Genomic DNA, 24,745 nt, shown 5'->3' on the forward strand with positions numbered 1-24,745 from the left:
TATATACATGATATATATATAAAATATTTTCTAACCCATATATCTATCAGTGGACATTTAGGTTGCTTCCTTATCTTGGCTATTGTAAATAATACTGTGATGAAGGTAGGGGTGCATATATCTTTTCAAATTAGTGTTTTTATTTTCTTCAGGTTAAATACCCAGAAGTAGAATTGCAGAATTGTACGGTAGTTCCATTTTTAATTTTTGAGGAACCCCCATACTATATTCCATAATGGCTACCCCATTTTTCATTCCCACAAACACTGCATGGAGTTCCCTTTACTCCATATCCTCACCATCACTTGTTACTTCTTATTTTTGATAACAGCCATTCTGACAAGTATGAGGTGATACTTGTAAAGTATCAAGATGTATACTTGTAAAGTATACAAGATGATGTAACACTTGTAAAGTATACAAGATGATGTAACACTTGTAAATATCTATACACTTAACATAGGGGCACCTAGGGGCACCTGGGTGGCTCAGAGGGTTAAAGTCTCTGCCTTCAGCTCAGGTCATGATCCCAGGGTCCTGGGATCGAGTCCTGCATCGGGCTCTCTGCTTGGCAGGGAGCCTGCTTCCCCCTCTCTCTCTGCCTGCCTCTCTGCCTACTTGTGATCTCTGTCTGTCAAATAAATAATAAATAAAATCTTTAAAAAAAGAGGGGCACATAAACACATGAAGTATGTATTAGCAGACACAAAGGGAGATATTGACAGTAATAAAATAGTAAGAAGAAACTTTAATGCCCCACCTATACCAATGGATAGATCATCCAGACAGAAAATCAATAAAGAAACATTGACCTTAAATGAGACATTATCCAGATTAATTTAATAGATATATACAGAGCTTTCCATCTAAAATTGGCAGGGTGCACATTCTTTTCAACTACACATGGAATATTCTCCAGGATAGATCACATTAGGTCACAAAACAAGAATAAATACATTTAAGAAGATTTAAATTCTATCAAGCATCTTTTCCAACCACAACAGTATGGAACTAGAAGTCAATTGCAAATCAATCAATTTAAATTTAGTAGGAGAAAGTAAATAATAAAGTGGAAATAAATGAAATACACACTTAAAATTAGAAAAGAGGAACTTAAAGCAGATTTCTTGAAATGATAAAATCAATAAGCCTTTAGCTAGACTTTCAGGAAGAGAGACCTTGATGAAAGAAATTGAAGACAACACACAAAAAAAGGAAAGATATTCCATGCGCATTGATTGAGAGAATTAAAATTGTTAAAACGTCCATCCTACTGCACTTACAGATTCAGTGCAATCCCTATCAAAATATCCATGACATTTTTCACAGAGCTAGAACAAATAATCCTAAGTATATATAGAACCACAAAAGACCCTAAAGAGTCAAAGCGATCTTGAGAACAAATGAAACTGTATCATACTCCCTGATTTCAAACTCTACCACAAAGCCATAGTGATCAAAACAGTGCAATGTTGGTAATTAGGACACCTGGTGCATTTTCTTGGGATTATTTTTTATTGAGTTTTGATTTACATAAAAATAAATGCTCATATTTTACCTGAATATTTTGATGCCTTTTGACAACATATACATCTTCACAAATACCATCCCAATCAGGATAAGAATACCTCCCAACACCTCTGAAATTCTTGGTGTATTTTTCAAGTCAACCCTCCCCCCAAGGCAACTATTTCACCAATTTCTGTCACATTAGATTAGTTTCATCTGTTCCAGGAACTCGTATACACAATCGGCAATGTTCACATCTGACTTCCTTTGCTCAACAGAATTTTATTGTATGCATCAGAAATTCATTCCTTTTTATTGCTGGCTAGTATTCTTTTTTTTTTTTTTAAGATTATTTATTTATTTATTTGACAGACAGAGATCACAAGTAGGCAGAGAGGCAGGCAGAGAGAGAGGAGGAAGCAGGCTCCCTGCCAAGCAGAGAGCCTGATGTGGGACTCGATCCCAGGACCCTGGGATCATGACCTAGCCAAAGGCAGAGGCTTTAACCCACTGAGCCACCCAGGTGCCCCTAGGTGCCCCTATGTTACGTGTTATAGATATTTACAAGTGTTACATCATCTTGTTGGAGTGATTCCTTTATCATCATGCAATGACCTTTTTTTGTCTCTTATTTCAGCCTCTGTTTTAAAGTCTATTTTGTCTGATAGAAGTATTGCTACCTCAACTTTCTTTTCATTTCCATCTGCATGGGATATCTTTTGTCCATCCCTTCACTTTCATTCTGTGTGTCTTTAGATATGACATGATTCTATTGTAGGTAGCACATACACTCTTGTTTTTGTCCACTTAAACACCATATGTCTTTTGACTGGGGAATTCAGTCAATTTGTATATTTAAATTATTGATAAGATACGTACCTACTGCCATCTTATTGTTTTCTTATTGTTTTTGTGGTTCTGTTTCCTTCTTCTCTTGGTGTATTCTGTTGGTATTTGGTGACCTCCAGGTATCTCCTGACCTCCCTTAGTGTTATGTTTAAGTTCCTTTCTCTTTATTTTTTGTGTAACTATTGGTATTTGTTTTGTGTTTACCATGTAATATGTAATTTCATATGTAAATTCTATGTATACTGCAGTCTATTTCAAGTTGATGGTTGCTTAAGTGCGTTCCAAAAGTGCTACATTTATACTTCCCCTATGTTTTTTCTTTTTAAAGATTTTATTTATTTATTTGACAGAGATCACAAGTAGCAGAGAGGCAGGCAGAGAGAGAGGGGAAAGCAGGCTCCCCGCCGAGCAGAGAGGCCGATGTGGGGCTCGATCCCAGGACCCTGGGATCATGACCTGAGCTGAAGGCAGAGGCTTTAACCCACTGAGCCACCCAGGTGCCCCTGTTTTGTTTTTAATATCATATTTGACATCTTATTTTGTGTATGCTTTGACTATTATAGGTAGATGATTGTCTACTTTTGTCTTTCAGCCGTCCACTAGTTACATAGGTGGTTGACCAGCTGCCTTTACTATATGTTTACCTTTACCAGTGAGATTAACGTCATTCATAATTTTCTTATTTCTAATTATGGTCTCTTCTATTCCATTGATAGAACTCCCTTAACATTTCTTATGTGACCTGTTTTGTTTTGATGAACTCCTTGAGCTTTGCTTCTGAGAAACTCCTCAACTCTTAAATTCTGAGTAACAATCTTGATGGGTACCATTTTTTTTTAATTGTAAGTATTCCTTTCATCAATTTGAATATATCATGCTACTCCGTTCTGGCCTATAAAGTTTTTGGTGAAAAACAGCTGATAATCCTACAGGGATTCGCTTATACATAACTAGTTGTTTTTCTCTTGCTGTTTTTAAGATTCTCTGTTGATCTTTAAATGTTGACACTTTGATTATAATGTGTCTTTGCTCTCTTTGGGTCCATCTTATTTCAGACACTACTTCCTAAGAACTTGGATCTCCTTCACCAGATTAGGTAAGGTTTCAGACATTATTTCTTTAGATAGGTTTTCTGATCTTTCCTCTTTCTCTTCTCCTTCTGGAGAACCTATGATATGAATGCCAGTATGTCTAATGTTACCCTAGAAGTCCCTTAAAATATCCTCAATTCTTTTAAATTCTTTTTTCTTTTTGCTTCTCTGGGTGCTTTTCAATATCCAGTCTTCCAGACTGCTTATCCAGTCTTCTGCATCATCTAATCTGCTGTTGATTATCTCGAGTGTGTTTTTTTATTTCATTATCATATTCAGCTTGATGGGTTCTTTTTTTTATATTTTCTATGTCTGTTGAAGTTCTCACTGTGATCAGTCTTCTTATGGTTTGGTGACCAACTTTATGACCATTACTTTGAACTTTACCTCCATTTCGCTTTTTCTCAGGTTTTATCTTGTTCTTTCATTTGCAGCTTCTGGTGCCTATTTTGCTTCCTTCTGTTTGTTTCTATGTACTGGGTAGTTATGTCTTGCAGGAGTGGCTTTAAGCAGAAGGTGGTCCTGTAGAGCCCAGTAATGCAAACCCACTTGGACACCAAAGCCACATGCCCCAGACCTGCCCCCTGTATGGGCTGTGTGCATTCTCCTGTTCTGGCTATGCTATGACTGATACAGACTTTCTGGTGAGTGGGGCTGTCTCTCAAGCCACCTGTGAGGTGCAGCCACAACTGCTCCAGGCACACCAGCGAATAGGGCTGGCCCTTGGCCCACCTGAGGGTCCTGGCCATGACTCCTACAGGCCAGTATGTGGGGCCCTTGGGAGGGGTCCTAGTGCTGGCTGATGGCACCCACTTGATATGGCAGGATTGGGGGGGTTGCTTAGATGGGGCTCTTGTATTGGCCAAGTGTGTGTACCAAGAGTGGCAAGATGGAGGAGCACTGTATTGTACATTTGCAAGTTGTTAAGAGATTAGATCTTAAAAGTTCTTATCACAAGAAAAAAAATCACATATGTTATTCTTTATGGTGACAAATGTCAACTAGTTTTCTGTCCTTTGACTCTTTCCTCTCCTTCTGGGATCCCTATAATGTGAATATTGGTTTGCTTAATTTGTCCAGTAAGCCCCTTATTTATCTTCATTTTTATTATTCTCTTTTTCTTTTTGCTGCTCTGCTTGTGAGTTCCACTACACTGTTCTTGAGTTCACTGATCTTTGCTTGTTCTTCGTCTAGTCTACCGTTGAATCCCTCTATTAAATTTTCAGTACTGTCATTGTCTTCTTCGGTTCTATGACTTTTTTGGGTACTTTCTTACATTTTATAACTCTTTGTTGATATTCTCACCTTGTTCTTTTCTTCTCCTCTTGAGCTTGGTGAGCATCTTTATCACCATGACTTCACATTCATTACATAGATTACTTAACCTCTGTATCATTGAGGTCCTTTCCTGATGTTTTCCCACCTTCTTTTGCTTAGAACATATTCCTTTGTCTTTTCATTCTGTTTTATTCTCTGTGCATTGCTATGTATTAGATTAAATAGCCATCTCTTCCAGTTTTGAAGGGGTGCCCTTGCCTTGAACCTTGCACTTCAACCTTCTCCTAACTCTTGGTTGTCTCAAACTCTTGTGATTGTCCAAGCAGCATATTTTAGTTTTTAGCTCCAACTGGTGAAGGATGTACCAAGGCCTTTCATTGCCTCAAAAGGAGGACCTCAATCAGCACATAAGTTCAGGGTTATTGGAAGACAGACCCTCAAGCAACAGATTTTTTAAAGTATGAGAATGTACACAAGTACTTTGGGACCACAAACATACATCCTGATGGCCAACATAGCCAGGAGATATAGAGGTGTCCACTGTGCAGCATTTTCAAAAATTGGGGAACCAGGTGATTATAAAAGTTCCTTTCCCTGACATCCTAGAGATCTGTTGTGAGGGCACAAAATGGCATAGACTTCATTTCCAGAGTCCACTCTAGTTGGACTCAAGAGATGAACCAAACCAGAAGCTTGACTCTCATGTAGAAGCTCCAGGATGATCAAATGGGCCATTTCACAGAAAGTCTGGGGTTGTGTTTCAGTCTTGTCTGTGCAGTACCAGGGACACAGTAGCTGGCCATGAACTGTCTCTCCATTTGTTACAAATCTTTCTGGCCACAGAGCTAGGTGATTGAGGGTTGCCTTTTGGATAGCAGCCATAAAAAGTGGTATGTCAGACAACTTTAAAAGCTCCTCTGTGGAAGAGATCGACATTCTAGAGTACAACAGATGGAAAGAACCAAATGAGCACCTGCTATCTTAAAGGTTGGGGTGTCCAATGAAGGTTCAAACCCTTTATTCCTTAGAGAGAAACTCCTGATTTCAGGTCCCTCCTAGTTGTGGGTTGGCAGGGGAGGGGTGGCAGTTACGGAAAGATGTAAGATTGTGTCTTAGCCTCTCCTTCCCACTCTAATATGGGCTTTTTCTCATTCGCCCAATATGTAGGAGTCCTCAGCTAATTTTTGTATTTTTTAGAGGAAAATGTTCCATACATAGCTGTGGAATTTTTGTGTCTGTGGGAGGACATGAGTTCATATTCTTCCTATGTTGCCTTCTTGATCCAGAACCTCTGCAATAAATAATTGTTGACATCTCCTTTTTGTTCGGTCATAAGAAACTGCTATTGATTATTGTAAAATTTTTCATTTCCCAAACATCACTATACTCTCGTATATTTATATTTATTTTATTTATTTTTATTTTTTATTTTATTTATTTTACAAAAATTTTATAATTTTTATTATCCATACTGAAGGAAACAATTAAAAATATATTTCATTACATTTATTATAAAATCCCAATTCCCACATCATGAATGCATGAGCAGGCTCTTTCCTACATTCCTATATCATATCCTGGGCTTCTTCCTCTGACTGATTCTTTAGCCTCACTCTGTGTTACTTCTTTTTCTTTTTTTTTTTTTTAATTTTTTATTTTAATAAACATATAATGTATTTTTATCCCCAGGGGTACAGGTCTGTGAATCATCTGGTTTACACATTTCACAGCACTCATCATAGCCCATACCCTCCCCAATGTCCATTTCCCCACCACCCTCTCCCGTCCCCCTTCCCCCCCGCAACCCTCAGTCTGTTTCTTGAGATTGAGTCTTTTATGGTTTGTCTCCCTCCCAATCCCATCTTTTCATTTTTTCTTTTCCTACCTCCCCCCAAACCCCCCCACCTTGCATCTCCCCTTCCTCATATCAAAGAGATCATATGATAGTTATATTTCTCCGATTGACTTATTTCGCTAAGCATGATACCCTCTAGTTCCATCCACGTCGTCGCAAATGGCAAGATTTCATGTCTTTTGATGGCTGCATAGTATTCCATTGTGTATATATACCACATCTTCTTTATCCATTCATCTGTTGATGGACATCTAGGCGCTTTCCACAGTTTGGCTATTGTGGACATTGCTGCTATAAACATTCGGGTGCACGTGCCCCTTCAGAGCACTACGTTTGTATCTTTAGGATATATACCCAGGAGTGCAATTGCTGGGTCGTAGGGTAGCTCTATTTTCAGTTTTTTGAGGAACCTCCACACTGTTTTCCAGAGTGGTTGCACCAGCTTGCATTCCCACCAACAGTGTAGGAGGGTTCCCCTCTCTCCGCATCCTCGCCAGCATCTGTCATTTCTTGACTTGTTAATTTTAGCCATTCTGACTGGTGTGAGGTGGTATCTCATTGTGGTTTTGATTTGTATTTCCCTGATGCCGAGTGATGTGGAGCATTTTTTCATGTGTCTGTTGGCCATCTGGATGTCTTCCTTGCAGAAATGTCTGTTCATGTCCTCTGCCCATTTCTTGACTGGATTATTTGTTCTTTGGGTATTGAGTTTGATAAGCTCTTTATAGATTTTGGATACGAGCCCTTTATCTGATAGGTCGTTTGCAAATATCTTCTCCCATTCTGTCAGTTGTCTTTGGTTTTGTTTACTGTTTCCTTTGCTGTGCAAAAGCTTTTGATCTTGATGAAATCCCAATAGTTCATTTTTGCCCTTGCTTCTGTTGCCTTTGGCGATGTTCCTAGGAAGAAGTTGCTGCGGTTGAGGTCAAAGAGGTTGCTGCCTGCATTGTCCTCAAGGATTTTGATAGATTCCTTTCGCACATTGAGGTCCTTCATCCACTTTGAGTCTATTTTCGTGTGTGGTGTAAGGAAATAGTCCAATTTCATTTTTCTGCATGTGGCTGTCCAATTTTCCCAGCACCATTTGTTGAAGAGGCTGTCTTTTTTCCATTGGATATTCTTTCCTGCTTTGTCGAAGATTAGTTGACCATAGAGTTGAGGGTCTATTTCTGGGCTCTCTATTCTGTTCCATTGATCTATATGTCTGTTTTTGTGCCAGTACCATACTGTCTTGATGATGACAGCTTTGTAATAGAGCTTGAAGTCTGGAATTGTGATGCCACCGACTTTGGCTTTCTTTTTCAATATTCCTTTGGCTATTCGAGGTCTTTTCTGGTTCCATATAAATTTTAGGATTATTTGTTCTATTTCTTTAAAAAAAATGGATGGGATTTTGATAGGGATTGCATTAAATGTGTAGATTGCTTTAGGTAGAATAGACATTTTCACAATATTTGTTCTTCCAATCCATGAGCATGGAATATTTTTCCATTTCTTTGTGTCTTCCTCAATTTCTTTCATGAGTACTTTATAGTTTTCTGAGTATAGATTCTTTGCCTCTTTGGTTAGATTTATTCCTAGGTATCTTATGGTTTTGGGTACGATTGTAAATGGGACTGACTCCTCAATTTCTCTTTCTTCTGTCTTGTTGTTAGTGTAAAGAAATGCGACTGATTTCTGTGCATTGACTTTATATCCTGACACTTTACTGAATTCCTGTATAAGTTCTAGCAGTTTTGGAGTGGAGCCTTTTGGGTTTTCCACATATAGTATCATATCATCTGCAAAGAGTGATAGTTTGACTTCTTCTTTGCCGATTTGGATGCCTTTAATTTCTTTTTGTTGTCTGATTGCTGAGGCTAGGACTTCTAGTACTATATTGAACAGCAGTGGTGATAACGGACATCCCTGCCGTGTTCCTGACATTAGCGGAAAAGCTTTCAGTTTTTCTCCATTGAGAATGATATTTGCGGTGGGTTTTTCATAGATGGCTTTGATAATATTGAGGTATGTGCCTTCTATCCCTACACTTTGAAGAGTTTTAATCAGGAAGGGATGCTGCACTTTGTCAAACGCTTTTTCAGCATCTATTGAGAGTATCATATGGTTCTTACTCTTTCTTTTATTAATGTATTGTATCACATTGATGGATTTGCGGATGTTGAACCAACCTTGCAGCCCTGGAATAAATCCCACTTGGTCGTGGTGAATAATTCTTTTAATGTACTGTTGGATCCTATTGGCCATTATTTTGGTGAGAATTTTCGCATCTGTGTTCATCAAGGATATTGGTCTGTAATTCTCTTTTTTGGTGGGATCCTTGTCTGGTTTTGGGATCAAGGTGATGCTGGCCTCATAGAATGAGTTTGGAAGTTTTCCTTCCATTTCTATTTTTTGGAACAGTTTCAGGAGAATAGGAATTAATTCTTCTTTAAATGTTTGGTAGAATTCCCCTGGGAAGCCGTCTGGTCCTGGACTTTTGTTTGTTTGAAGATTTTTGATGACTGTTTCAATCTCCTTACTGGTTATGGGTCTGTTCAGGTTATCTATTTCTTCCTGGTTCAGTTGTGGTAGTTTATACATCTCTAGAAATGTATCCATTTCTTCCAGGTTGTCAAATTTGTTGCCATAGAGTTGCTCGTAGTATGTTCTTATAATTGTTTGTATTTCTTTGGTGTTGGTTGTGATCTCTCCTCTTTCATTCATGATTTTATTTATTTGCGTCCTTTCTCTTTTCTTTTTGATAAGTCTGGCCAGGGGCTTATCAATCTTATTAATTCTTTCAAAGAACCAGCTCCTAGTTTTGTTGATTTGTTCTATTGTTTTTTTAGTTTCTATTTCATTGATTTCTGCTCTGATCTTTATGATTTCTCTTCTCCTGCTGGGTTTAGGCTTTCTTTGTTGTTCTCTCGCCAGCTCCTTTAGGTATAGGGTTAGGTTGTGTATTTGAGACCTTTCTTGTTTCTTGAGAAAGGCTTGCACTGCTATATATTTTCCTCTCAGGACTGCCTTTGTTGTATCCCACAGATTTTGAACTGTTGTGTTTTCATTATCATTTGTTTCCATGAATTTTTTCAATTCTTCTTTAATTTCCTGGTTGACCCATTCATTTTTTAGAAGGATGCTGTTTAGTCTCCATGTATTTGCGTTCTTTCCAAATTTCCTCTTGTGATTGAGTTCGAGCTTCAGAGCATTGTGGTCTGAAAATATGCAGGGAATGATCTCGATCTTTTGGTACCGATTGAGACCTGATTTATGACCCAGGATGTGGTCTATTCTGGAGAATGTTCCATGTGCACTAGAGAAGAATGTATATTCTGTTGCTTTGGGATGGAATGTTCTGAATATATCTGTGATGTCCATCTGGTCCAGTGTGTCATTTAAGGCCTTTATTTCCTTGTTGATCTTTTGCTTAGATGATCTGTCCATTTCAGTGAGGGGAGTGTTAAAGTCCCCTGCTATTATTGTATTACTGTCGATGTATTTCTTTGATTTTGTTATTAATTGGTTTATATAGTTGGCTGCTCCCATGTTAGGGGCATAGATATTTAAGATTGTTAGATCTTCTTGTTGGACAGACCCTTTGAGTATGATATAGTGTCCTTCCTCATCTCTTATTATAGTCTTTGGCTTAAAATCTAATTGATCTGATATAAGGATTGCCACCCCAGCTTTCTTCTGATGTCCATTAGCATGGTACATTGTTTTCCACCCCCTCACTTTAAATCTGGAGGTGTCTTCGGGTCTAAAATGAGTTTCTTGTAGGCAGCATATGGATGGGTTTTGTTTTTTTATCCATTCTGATACCCTGTGTCTTTTGATTGGGGCATTTAGCCCATTAACATTCAGGGTAACTATTGAGAGATATGAATTTAGTGCCATTGTATTGCCTGTAAGGTGATTGTTACTGTATATTGTTTCTGCTTCTTTCTGATCTACTACTTTTAGGGTCTCTCTTTGCTTAGAGGACTCCTTTCAATATTTCCTGTAGAGCTGGTTTGGTGTTTGCAAATTCTTTCAGCTTTTGTTTGTCCTGGAAGCTCTTTATCTCTCCTTCTATTTTCAAGGATAGCCTAGCCGGATATAGTATTCTTGGCTGCATGTTTTTCTCGTTTAGTGCTCTGAATATGTCATGCCAGTTCTTTCTGGCCTGCCAGGTCTCTGTGGATAGGTCCGCTGCCAATCTAATGTTTTTACCCTTGTATGTTACAGACTTCTTTTCCCGGGCTGCTTTCAGGATTTTCTCTTTGTCGCTAAGACTTGTAAATTTTACTATCAGGTGACGAGGTGTGGACCTATTTTTATTGATTTTGAGGGGCGTTCTTAGCATCTCCTGGATTTTGATGTTTGTTCCCTTTGCCATATTAGGAAAATTCTCTCCAATAATTGTCTCCAATATACCTTCTGCTCCCCTCTCTCTTTCTTCTTCTTCTGGAATCCCAATTATTCTAATGTTGTGTCGTCTTATGGTGTCACTTATCTCTCGAATCCTCTCCTCGTGTTCCAGTAGTTGTTTGTCTCTCTTTTGCTCAGCTTCTTTATTCTCTGTCATTTGGTCTTCTATGTCACTAATTCTTTCTTCTGCCTCATTTATCCTGGCAGTGAGAGCTTCCATTTTTGATTGCACCTCATGAATAGCTTTTTTGATTTCAACTTGGTTAGATTTTAGTTCTTTTATTTCTCCAGAAAGGGCTTTTATCTCTCCGGAGAGGGTTTCTCTAATATCTTCTATGCCTTTTTCGAGCCCGGCTAGAACCTTGAGAATTGTCATTCTGAACTCTAGATCTGTCATGCTACCTATGTCTGTATTGATTAGGTCTCCAGCCTTCGGTACGGCCTCTTGTTCTTTTTTTTGAGGTGAGTTTTTCCGCCTTGTCATTTTGTCCAGGTAGGATTTGCTTTCTCCTGCTGTGGAATTCCGCTGTTCTTGGTGACTGAAGTTGGTTTTGGATCGGTTTCTTGTTGATCTTCTGGGGGAGGGGCCTGTTGTAGTGATTTTCAAGTGTCCTTGCCGCAGGCGGAATTGCACCGCCCTTGCCAGGGGCCGGGCTAAGGAATCCGCTCGGGTTTGCTTTCGGGAGCTTTTGTTCCCTGAGCGCTTTCCGTAGAGTTCCGGAGGACGGGAATGAAGATGGCGGCCTCCCAATCTCTCGGCCCGGAGGAGCCGAGAGCTTGGGGTTCCGCTCCTCAGTGCGCTCTCAGAGCAAAGCACCCAACAGTCCCGCCTCCCTGGCTTGCGGTCGCGCCTCGAGGAAAGCAGTCAATTGTTGGAGCTGGAGAAAAGCGCCGGGTCGCTTTTGTCTCTGTGGCCTCCGGCCGCGCTCCAAGCCCACCCAGCCTGCGACCGGCACAAGGTAACCCTGGGCTTAGAGCTCACTCCTCGGCTTTGTCGCTATAGCCGGCTTCCCCGCTCCAATACCTGCGAGCTCTGCGGCACTCAGACACCCCCAGTCCTTCTGTGACCCTGCGGGTCCTGGGGTTATGCTGACCCCGCCTGGGTTTCCCCCCAGTTTAGCCTCTGGAGCGATGTCTCCCACTGGAGCCGACTTTTAAAAGTCCCGATTTTGTGCTCCGTCGCTCCGCCGCTTGCCGGGTGCCGGCCCCTCCCCCCGGGGTCTATCTTCCCGTCGCTTTGGTTTCACTTCTCCGCAGGTCCTACCTTTCAGAAAGTGATCGATTTTCTGTTTCTGGGATTGTTGCTCTTCTTCTCTTTGATTTCCCGTTGGATTTGTAGTTGTTCACAATGGTTAGATAAGCTATCTAGCTGATCTCCTGCTACCCGATGTCGTCTCAGCCTGCTACTTCTCCGCCATCTTGACTCCTCCCCTGTGTTACTTCTTTTTCTTATGTCTAAAAACATTCTTCCTTATAATCCCAACTAGTAATTTTTTTTCAATTTTATCCTCCCTGCAACCTCCTTATTTCAGTCTGTCAAGGTTTTCAAGCTTGTTATCCAAATATTACTTCACTTGGTTTGACTGAAAAGTTTTCAATGACTCTTTAATAACCAGATTCATTCATTCCCTTTCAGATCCCAACATAATTATTTCCATAATTATTCCTAGACCACTTTATCAGATTTTTTTTTTCTCCCCGTATTTTCCCTACTCATTTTCTTCTTAGCAGCTATCATTAACTGTTTAGATTTTGTTTGTTCTTATGTCTTATGTTTATATGTTCTTATGTTCTTATGTCCACTTTTTAATTATCTGTCCCTGATGGACAAATATATATAGCACTTATCTATCTTGTTAATCACTTGTAAATCAAACACAATAATCAGGACACAGTAGATACTCATTAAAAATTTGGGGGTAAATGAATAAATTTTACATTATTACACAGAATACAGAATGAGCACATTTTCTACAATATAAAATACTCACTTCCTTCACTAAACATTAAATAAGTCCATGTTTATTTAATAAAAATATTCTTAATCAGGTTATACTGAAAGATATTTTACATTAAAAATACTATAAACATTTCCCATATGAAGATATAGATTTGAAAAAAATAAAACCTTACATTGCTTTGCTATTCATTATGCATGTAGTTCCTGGGCAGTAACAAGTGAAGATGTCATTATTATATGTTAATCCCAGACTAACTCCAAGCAACTGTGTCATAACAACCGAAAATGCCTCTAAAGTTATCGTCTGTGGATACTAAAAAGAAAAAAAATCAGAATTGTTATCTAAGTTGTTTCATTACCTATTTTATCTTTTCAAGTAAATGCAAAAACAAATTAAAAAAGAACCAGTATACCAAAATTAATTATTTGCTTAAAAATATGGAAAATTAGGTAAATTTTGTTATTATCTTTGAGTAATAGCATTTTTAGTCCAAATAGCATTAAGAAATAATAATTAAGATTAATGTAATCTCATGATTTTATGACATTTTTGATATAAATCTTATTTTTTATTTTTTAAATTTGTTTTTAATTTATTTTTATTATTTATTTGTTTGTTCACTTATTTATTTAAGAGACAACCAATGTAGGGCTTGATCTCATGACCCTGAAATCATGACCTGAGCCAAACTCAAGAGTTAGACACTTAATTGACTGAGCTACCCAGGTCCCCCTAATTTCTTTTTAAATTGAAAAAATAAGCATTGCTTCAGTAACTATATTACTTTTCAAATGAACCCTCAGAAAAAACACAGAGATTCTTAAAGGCTGACTCAGCAATTAGTTTTCACTTCAGAAATAGTTTTTGGGAAGAAAATCAAATTAACTTTTTTCTAAAGGCAGAATATTAGGACATCTGGCAAGTAGCATTTCTTTCATCTTAAAAACTAAAACTTGAGAATTAGTGATATTGGCAACACAGAAACCTCTGGTAGTCAATGATCTTTGCATTATTTCCATAGATAATGCCTTTTATGGAATGTCACAGAATAATAATACAGTAAAATATACAGTATAATAAAGGATAAACAGTATTTAACCTTTTATTCAAGTGGCTTCTTTCACTAACAAATATTAGATTCCTCTATATCTTCTAGTGGGTTAATGACACACTTCTTAAATCACTGAATAATATTTCTTTATATGTATTTATTCCAGTGTGTTTATCGATTCACTTATTAAAAGACATCTTGTTTCCTTCCAATTTTTGGTAATTATGAATAAAGCTGCTATAAATATTCATGTACATGATTTTGTGTGGATATCTGAGTGACTGCCAAGAGGACAAGTGGTGGATCATACTATAAGAGTAAGAAACTGCCAAACGGTCTTCTACAGTGGCTATACCATTTAGCATTCCCCTCTTCGTGAATGAGCGTTTCTATTGCTCTACATCCTCACAGCATTTTGTGTTACCAGTGTTTTGCACTTCCAGCACAAAGCTGAGAAGGACTGGTAAGTTACATTATTGCCTTGTTTCTTATCTCACTGGGAAGCATTTATTTTCTCACCACTGAGGTGTTAACTGTAGATTTTTTCTAGATGTTCTTTCTTATGTTAAGGAAGTTCCCTTCTTGACCTCCTTTCCAAAATTTCATCACAAATGGTGTTGGACTTGTCAAATTCTTTTTCTGCATCTATTGATATAATCGAAGAATTTTTCTAATATAGCTTATTGATAGACTTGGTCACATTCACTAGATTTTCAAATGATGAACCAGTCTTATGTATCTGAATAAATTCTGGGTATATATATCAACAAGGAGATTTAAACTATTATAAAAAATTTCTAGAGATGAAAAGGACAATAAATGAACTCAAAAATTTAAGGGAGTTATTTAAAATCAAATTTGATCAGGCAGAAGAAAGAATCAGACCTGAAGTCTGATCATTTGAAATCATCCAGTGAGAGAAATAAAAAGAAAAAAAGGAAGAATATAAAAAGAACCTACTGACATCAAAAAGCAGACCAGTGTATGCATTATTCCCATAATGAGTTTCAGACAGAGAAGAAAGAAATGGACAGACAGGAAGTTTATTTGGAGAAATAATGACCCCAAACTTCAGAAATCTGAGTTAACATACAAAAGAAGCTCAACAAATTCCAACCAGGATAAATCCAGAGAGACTCACAAAGATTCCCATTAGCCAAAGACAAGGAGACAATCCTGAAAGCAGCAAGACAGAAGTGACATGTCACATATAAGGGAGCTCTCGTAAGATTATCAGTAGATTTCTCAGGAGAAACGTTATAGGCCAGAAGGGATTGGGATGAATACTTTTCAAGTGCTGAAAGGAAATGTCAACCAAAATTATTGTTATCAGGTAAAACTGCAATTCAAAATATAATGCAGATATGAACACTTTTTCAAAAAAATAAAAGCTGAGATAATGAATAAAAGTTAATTACCACTCGATCTGATCTATAAGAAATATTAAACGGAGACTGTCGTGTTGAAAAGAAAGAATGCTAGACAGCAACTTAAAGCCAAAAAAGAAATTATAAAGTTCTCTAATACAGGTAAATACATGGAAAAATATAGTAACATGCATTATTGTAATTTTGGTGGATAAATTCACTTTTAAATATTGTATAGAATTGGAAGGACAAATACCAAAACAAAACAAAACAAATCCTATAATCTATGGAGTAACATAAAGTGTGGAGTAGAATTGTGAGTAGTGCTTTTGTATGCAGTTGAAGTTAAGCTATTAATAAAAATTGAGAAAAAATAATCCCCAAATTAATATGGAATCTCAAGAGACCCTAAATAACCATGCTAATTTCAAAAAGGAAGAATAGAGTTTAAGGATACACATTTCCTGATTTTAAACATATTATAAAGCAAAGTAACCAAAACAGTATGGTACTGGCATAAAGACAGACATATATATCACTGAAATAGATTAGACAGCCTAGAAATAAACCCTTGCATATATGGTTAAATGATCTATACAAGGGTACCAAGATGACATAATGCAGAAAGGACAGTCTCTTCAACAACTATACTCAATGGAGAAAATATAGCTTTTTCAATAAATGGTGATGGGAACACTGGATATGCACATACAGAAGAATAAAGTTAGACCTCCATCACCATATACAAAAATTAATTCAGAATAGCTTAAAAATCTAAATGTAAGACCCCAAACTATAAAACTTCTAAGTGAGACATGGGGGGGGATCTTCATGACATTAGGTTTGACAATGATTTCTTAGATATTATGCCAAAAGCACAGGCAACAAGAGCAAAAATGGACAAATGGGACTACATCAAACATAAAACTTCTGTGCTTCAAAGGACATGATTAACAGAGCATAAAGGCAACTTACAAAATGAGGGAAAAAATTTGCACATCAAATACCTGATAACAGATTAAAATCCAAAATATAAAGAGCTCCTATAATCCAAGAATAAAAAAATCAAATTCATATAAGCCAATTTAAAAATGTGCTAAAGACTTGAAAAGACACTTCTCCAGAGAGGATATACAAAAGTCTAAAAAGTATATGAAAAGATAATCATAAAAATGCAAATCAAAACCACATTAAGATATCACCACATGCCCAAAAGAATGGGTACCATTTAAAAAAAAAAAAAAAAAAAGCAACCACAGAAGATAATAGGTGTTGGTGAGAATGTGATGACTATAATGTGAACTGCTGGTGAAATTATACAATTGCACAGCCCCTCTCAAAATCAGTATGATAGTTCAAAATATTAAAGATAGGATTACCATATGATCTAGCAAACCCACTTTTGCATTTTTATCCAAAATAACTGAAATCAGTATCATAAAGAGATATCTGCACTTCCACCATCATTGCAGCATTATTTATGATAGCCAAGGCATTGAAAACACTTAAGTGTTTATTGACAGAAGAATGGAAAAATAAAATGTCACCGACATACACACACACAGAATGGAATGTTATTCAGCCATAAAAAGAATGAAATCCTGCTATTTGCAATGACACAGATGAACTTAGATGGTACTATACAAGAGAAATAAGCCAGACATATGAAGTCAAATACTGTATGATCACCATTATATGTGGAATCCAAAAATGTCAAACTCACAAAAGCAGACAGTAGAATGGTGGATGCCAGGGTTTGGAGAATGGGGCCATGTTGGTGAAAAGGTACAAAGCTACAGATATGCAAGAGTAAGAATTCTGGAGATCTATTACACACAATAAGGGAACATACTTAATACTACTATAAGATGGTAAATTTCATGTTCTGTGTATTTTACCACACACACACACATACACAAAAACTTTCAAAAATTGTAATATTTTTGTTTAAATCCAAATTTGTTTGGATTTGGATTTTGTTTAAAAATCCAAATAAAAAGGGGACGCCTGGGTGGCTCAGTTGGTTAAGCGGCTGCCTTTGGCTCAGGTCATGATCCCAGCATCCTGGGATCGAGTCCCACGTCGGGCTCCTTGCTTGGCGGGGAGCCTGCTTCTCCCTCTGCCTCTGCCTACCACTCTGTCTGCCTGTGCTTGCTCGCTCGCTCTCTCTCTAACAAATAAATAATAAAAAAAAAAAAAATTAAAAAAAAAAAATCCAAATAAAAATTATTTTATAAAAATATGTCACAACAGCATGGTAAATATACTATATGTACTTTGGCTCCTTGAAGTGGATATTAACTTTCAAAATGTGATATAATTACTGAATAGACGGGAATAAAATGCATACCAGAGCAATTCCTGCAGCAAACTTTGGATTGCATGCCATTCCGTGATATGTTGCTCCTACATAATTAGGATGATCCCTATAACTAAACAACAAAATTTTTCTTGTAAATAAATACATTTTAAATTATTAATAACTTAATGACCTTTTAAGAATTGGATCCCTCGGTAAAGAAAGGTGTTTTTTGAAACTTGAATATAGCATTTCAGTCCTGTTAATATTGCTCCTGAGTTTGTTAATATTGCTCCTGACCTTAAATACCACAGGAAACACTAATAGATGTATAAATATATTCCATATTGCTTAAGACCTTCAGAATTATGTTTTTATTCTTTCCATGTAATAAAATTAGTCAAGCAAAAAGAAAACTTTTGAAAGATATAATGCATATAGTTATATAGCTACACATTGGGTCAGTATATAAATACCAGAAGGTAACCATATTACTATTTAAATGTTTTGCATTGTAACTATCTTTATATGCAATTACTGCATTCTGTTAACTAATTTATATTTTATTTAGTGTTAAAACAATGGTTTCAATTATTTACCTCTGAGAAAATCTTTAAAATCCTTGAGGCCCCATATTTCTCCCAAGGCTTTCCAAATTTTCAAATTTACTACATTTCCATGGATAAACAGTCTACTCTGAGAATCATGGCCTGTCATGATTTAGTGTCTTATATTGTTATCAGATTTTTATACTTTGCATTTTGCTAACAGTATACATACAATTTTGGAGGTTTCTTGTCATCATATATAACACATTTTGTATATAATTTTGAGAGCTAACACATATCATTTGATAAGCCCTATGTCAATGTAAAAATGCACTTACATTAATAAGTATGCCATATCATGAGATCTTTGAAACAAAAATCGTTCTTTCCATGACACAAATCTTTGTAGTACTTCCTCAGCATTCCCCTTAGTTGAAATCTTATTTTGATCAGACCAGAGCTCCAAAGAAGTTAGCCTGACAGTCACCTTAAGCTGGGAAAACATCTAAAAATAGAAGATACACCACATACAGGTTAGGTCGTCATAAGTATTATATTACTTCTCTATACATAATGCTAATATATTCAATTTACTCATTTTTGTAGATGGAATCCATTGGTGGTTGAAACTAGTTGGTAGGAGTAAACTTTTTAATAAAATCGCAAATTCTATTTATAAATATAAATATAAATGTTATTGCATTAATAGGAATGTTTAATATTTAAACATAAATACTTACAATGTTGATAAGACCAAAGATATGAACAACTTTCTCAGCTGCAACTGCCACTTCAGAGCCCATATAATCAAACTGAAAGACAAATTTCATTTCACTATTGAAAATTAGTAACTACATTTTTTTTAATTTTTTATTTCTTTTCAATGTAACAGTATTCATTGTTTTTGCACCACACCCAGTGCTCCATGCAATCCGTGCCCTCCTTAATACCCACCACCTGGTTCCTCCAACCTCCCTCCCCCCGTCCCTTCAAAACCCTCAGGTTGTTTTTCAGAGTCCATAGTCTCTCACGGTTCACCTCCCCTTCCAATTTCCCTCAACTCCCTTCTCCTCTCCATCTCCCCATGTCCTCCATGTTATTTGTTAGGCTCCACAAATAAGTGAAACCATATGATAATTGACTCTCTCTGCTTGACTTATTTCACTCAGCATAATCTCTTCCAGTCCGGTCCATGTTGCTACAAAAGTTGAGTATTCATCCTTTCTGATGGAGGCATAATACTCCATAGTGTATATGGACCACATCTTCCTTATCCATTCGTCCCAAAAAACAAGAGCCCAGGACCTGATGGATTCCCTGGGGAATTCTACCAAACTTTCAAAGAAGAAATAACACCTATTCTCCTGAAGCTGTTTCAAAAAATTGAAGCAGAAGGAAAACTTCCAGACTCTTTTTATGAAAGACTCTTTTTATGGCTTTTTATGAAAGACTCTTTTTATGGCTTTCTTATACACTAACAATGAAAATACAGAAAGGGAAATGAGAGAATCGATTCCATTTACTATAGCACCAAGAACCATAAGATACCTGGGAATAAACCTAACCAAAGAGGTAAAGGATCTGTACTTGAGGAACTATAGAACACTCATGAAAGAAATTGAAGAAGACACAAAAAGATGGAAGACCATTCCATGCTCTTGGATCAGAAGAATAAACATTGTCAAAATGTCTATACCGCCTAGAGCAATCTGTACTTTTAATGCCATTCTGATCAAAATTCCACCGGTATTTTTCAAAGAGCTGGAGCAAATAATCCTAAAATTTGTATGGAATCAGAAGAGACCCCGAATAAGGAAATGTTGAAAAACAAAAATAAAACTGGTGGCATCACATTACCTGATTTCAAGCTTTACTACAAAGCTGTGATCACCAAGACAGCATGGTACTGGCATAAACTACCACATTTTAAATGGATATAAAATGTTAGAATAAGGTAGTACTCAGTGAAAGGAAAAAAACAGAATTAAGATTTATCAATTGCTTAGTAAGTTTTAGGCTTCAACCTGTGGAGCTTACATATTAATCAATAATATTAAAATGAGAAGATTTTGATTATTTTCCTCTTCACCCACATAAAAATGAAGGGTTGAAAGGTAAGTTCCCAAGATTATAAACTACTAAATATAAGAATCGGGACTCAATTCTCTAATGTATTAAGTCATTTTTATCTGTTTTATCTGCCACCACTTATCTTCATTGCAATAAGATAACATGACTATACATCCTTGATAAACAATGTGCCATAATAATAAAAAAAAAAATTCAAGCAATTGTCCTCATTCAAGGAGACAAAAATCACATATTTTCTCTTAAATACTTTAATTATATGTGTACACATATTTCTAAGTTTTTGCTGAAAACATGAAAAGTGGCAACATGAGATCTTCAACAACCTGCAGCAGGTCTGCTGAGAACTACTAACAGAAAATAAAATTTAATGGATAGAGTTGTCTAATATAGACAAAAGAGATGTTATACTCCTGGGTCTCTAGAAACTATTTGTACTTTGCTATTTCTCTGTATGTAATCTTTCCCAATAAATCATATTGTATATTTACACCATGCAGCATGTGTGGCATGAGTGAAGCCTTATGTATCTGTATATATATCTATATCCATATTAAAATATATATATTTTTTCAAACATACATGGAAGTTTTATATAAATTGACCCATATTAAAAAGTTATTTGAATATAAAACATTGAGTGTCACTTAGATCACATTGTCCAACACTAATGCAATCATGTTATGGTAGACTTGATAAAAAGTATTTTAACAATGTTATTTCTCCTTACATGGATAACTCTATTGTGGCTATATAAGATAATTATCTTACTCTAGATAAATGCACACTGGAAAAAAAGCTCCATGAAGCAATTTACAACTTTTAAATAGAGCACAAGTGATAATGGGATAGAGTATTAATAAATCTGAGTAAAGAGAGTATAAGTATTTTTGTCTTACTCTTCTTCTTGTAACTTTTTTGTAAGTTTGAAAATATTTCCAAATAAAATATTTATAAAGTGAAGATAAAATAAAAATGATTTCAGATGAGCAAATTCAGATGAGCTGAACCAAATTCATCAGGCTAAACAGAATTTTCAGAAACACAGACTTATAAGAAGGAAAGAAGAGCTTTGAAAATGGTAAACATGAGGCAAAGGATAAAAGGAAATATTTAGATCTTTAAATAATTTTTTATAAAAACTACAGGAAAAAATAGGCAAAATAATAAAGAAAAAACATAATTTTATTATCAGGAGATAAATTTTATGCACACATTTCCTGTTTTTTTTAATATATATATATATGTTCTTATACTTTTGTTTTATACATACTATTTTGCAAGTTATTTTATAATGTTTTCCCACATGTTAATGAAATGTTTCCATTTAATTTTAACATTTGCCTAGTGTCTGATTAAATTATGGCACATATTGACAGACTATACAAAAATACCAGTGATAATGAAAAGACCAGATTTGTTCGTTGCTACCTATAACGACTTTGCTAAAACTGATTATATAAACAAAAACTTCCCTAACTGGGGTTCCTGGGTGATACAATTGGTTAAGCATCTGCCCTTGGCTCAGGTCATAATCTCGGAGTCCCAGGATGGAGCCTCACTTTGGGCTTTAAGTCGGCTTCTCCTGCTGCTCCTCAGCCCGCTCATGCTCTCTCTCTCAAATAAATAAATAAATTCTTTTAAAAAAAAGTTCTATAACAAAATGAATATCCCTAAGACTACTTCTTCCCATTTTTAAAATATAAAATTTCTATCAGAGAATCCAAGAAATTATAAAGCATAAAATAATCTTAAAAAATATATTTTAACAACAGGACTCTCCAATTGAATAATAAATTAAATAGCTTATTTTAAAACAAAAACTAATTATGTAAGAGTTCATCAATATTTGGAGTGGATCTAGAAATATATGCAGCTCATTATAACTGACTGGATTATAATGTAGTAGAACACTTCCATACCACAAATTACACATTTTTGCTAGAATTCTATATTGATTTTGAAATCAATACTATACATACTAGTTCCCCAATGCCAATGCAAAGGCAATTGACATTTCTTTATGTCCTGCTACACTGGGACACATATTTTGAATGGAGTAAAATATATCTGTATTTCAGATAAGTGGAATATTCATTTTCATATTCCCTTTGAATTTAAACACAAAACAAAGATATTATCAATATCAATAATGCATACCAAAGCTTTATCCATAATGATTTGTATTTTCAGAATTTTTTTCAAAAGTTCTTCTGAATCTTTCTGCAAAACAGAGGACATGAATTAAATAAAATTAAAAATTAAAATTAAAATTAAAATTAAAACATTTTATAAGAAAAAATTCTTATATTGCTTCTCTCACTCACATTATATATCTATATGTGTATATATGTATATATATGTATATATACACATATAGATATATAATGTGAGTATATATGTGTATATATATGTGTATATATGTGAGTATATATGTGTATATATACACATATATATATATACACACACACACACATACACAGAAAGGGATACACAGACAGATGATGATAGACAAATAGGTAGATGATAGATACATGGGATAGTTTGCTGCAGATACATAAAGATATAGATATAGGTAATAGGAAAATAAGAGGATGGAGGCCCCTGAAAGAATTAGCAGGTGAGATTCCAAATTAAAATTTTGGGAATAAATCAAAAGCTTTTATCTTATATGCTTTATAGCTAGAATCCTCAAAAAAGTTGGTGAAATGAGGGAGAACCCATGTTTCCTTTTTCTCAAAACCTTTGTCTTAGACCCTCCTCCAACCTTCAAGCTAAATTAACTCCCATCATCTTTCCCCCAAACATTGCTTTTAATTTCTCATTATTTTTATACTTTTAACTATTTAACTCTATCACAGTTATATTAATTGATACTAATGTGTACACCCATGTAACCATTTCTGTAATTAAGATAAAGAATGTTTCCACCACACTCTTCCAAGTCAAGAGCCCACATGACTCAAAGCAATCAATGATCTGCTTTCTCTCATCATAGGTTAGAATAATCTATTCTAGAATTTCATAAAACTGGAATCATATGCTATACTCTTATATCTGGCTTTTTCCACTCAGCATTCATCTGTTACATTGTGATTATTAATAGTTCACTAGTGTTTATTGTTAAGTAGTGTGCCATTTTAGAAATATATCCCAATTTGTTTATACATTTATCTGTTGATGATAACTTGGATTATTAAGAAATTGTAGCTATTATAAGCTAGACTATGCATATCAAAGTAGCAGTCTTTTTGCAATTATGTTCTTTAATTTTTCTTGGAATATCCTCAAAAATGGAATACCTGAGTCATACGGTAATTGTGTATAAAGTAGGACAAAAATGCCAGATTGCTTTCTAAAACAGTTTGATCACTCTGCATTTTTACCAAGAACTAAAAAGAGTGCCAATTACTCTAATTTTTGCCTGCATTTGGTATTATCAGTATTTCTCATTGTACCCAATCCTATTGGTCTGTATGGTTATCTCATTGACATTTTAATTTGCAGTTCCATGGTGATTAATGAATGATATTGAACATCTTTCCCAATGAACATCTTTTACAGGCTTGTGGCTCGTTAATTTGGTTTCTCTTAAGTTTCCTATAAATTTTATGTTTAGCCTTAACATTTAAGTCTATGCTTTAGTTCAATTTTCCTGAGTAAGGGCCAGAATTGATTTTATTTCTGTGAATATCCAGTCTTTTAGCATCACTCATTCAATAGATCATTCTCTCGTCTTCCAAAGTCCTTATTAGTACCTTTGTGGAAAATCAATCAGCGAATAGCATGTGGGTCTATTTCTGATCTACTACTGATCTATATGTCAACATTTATATCCCTAATAATATGCATATCTATAGCAGGGGTCAACAAACTATGGCCTGAGATATAGCCACCTGCCTTACAAAAATATTTATTGGAACAGAGTCACCCCCATTTGTTTATACATCTTCTATGCTGTTTTCATGCCACAAAGGCTGGGTGAAGTAGCTGCAACAGACCACCTGCCCCACAAATCTAAAATATTTACACTCTGGCCTGTTAGGAAAAAAACAATGTCAGTCCTTCATTTTGTTCTCGTTTTTTAAAACTATGTGAGTAATCTATGATACTCGCATCTCTCCTTATAAAATTGAGAACCAATTTCCACAAAAATGTTTTCTGGAATTTCGATTGGGATTACACTGACTCTACAGATCCATTTGAGGAAAATAAATATTTTAACATCAATTTCTTTCTTTCTTGTGACCCTGCTAGACTCTCCTATTAGTCTTGATAACTTTGGTGGAAATTGTTTAATATTTTCTATGTACTGAGTTAGGTCACTTAAAAAAAAAAGTTTTTTAAGTACTGTTTTTCTTTCAAAACCGTTTGCCCTTTATTCTTTCTCCTATTGAAACTCTAGGGAAAAGTTGGCTGGAAACGGTGAGGGCAGACAGCCTTGCATTATTCCT

The 24,745-nt window shown here is 35.7% G+C and overlaps 1 protein-coding gene across 1 annotated transcript in view; it reads right to left on the minus strand.

The window, feature by feature from the left end:
* LOC308338242 (A disintegrin and metallopeptidase domain 3-like) overlaps positions 1 to 24,745 on the minus strand; it is a gene marked incomplete at both ends in the record, with an annotated part of 130,760 nt that overhangs the window by 66,428 nt on the left and 39,587 nt on the right. Inside the window, 5 exons of the mRNA XM_080796292.1 lie at positions 13,111 to 13,250; positions 17,707 to 17,788; positions 18,542 to 18,708; positions 18,944 to 19,015; positions 22,452 to 22,514. Coding sequence (XP_080652418.1) covers positions 13,111 to 13,250; positions 17,707 to 17,788; positions 18,542 to 18,708; positions 18,944 to 19,015; positions 22,452 to 22,514 — 524 coding nt within the window. The remainder of the gene's footprint in view (positions 1 to 13,110; positions 13,251 to 17,706; positions 17,789 to 18,541; positions 18,709 to 18,943; positions 19,016 to 22,451; positions 22,515 to 24,745) is intronic.

This window comes from Martes martes (genome assembly GCF_963455335.1).
Source record: "Martes martes genome assembly, chromosome: 2".
Taxonomy (NCBI): domain Eukaryota; kingdom Metazoa; phylum Chordata; class Mammalia; order Carnivora; family Mustelidae; genus Martes; species Martes martes.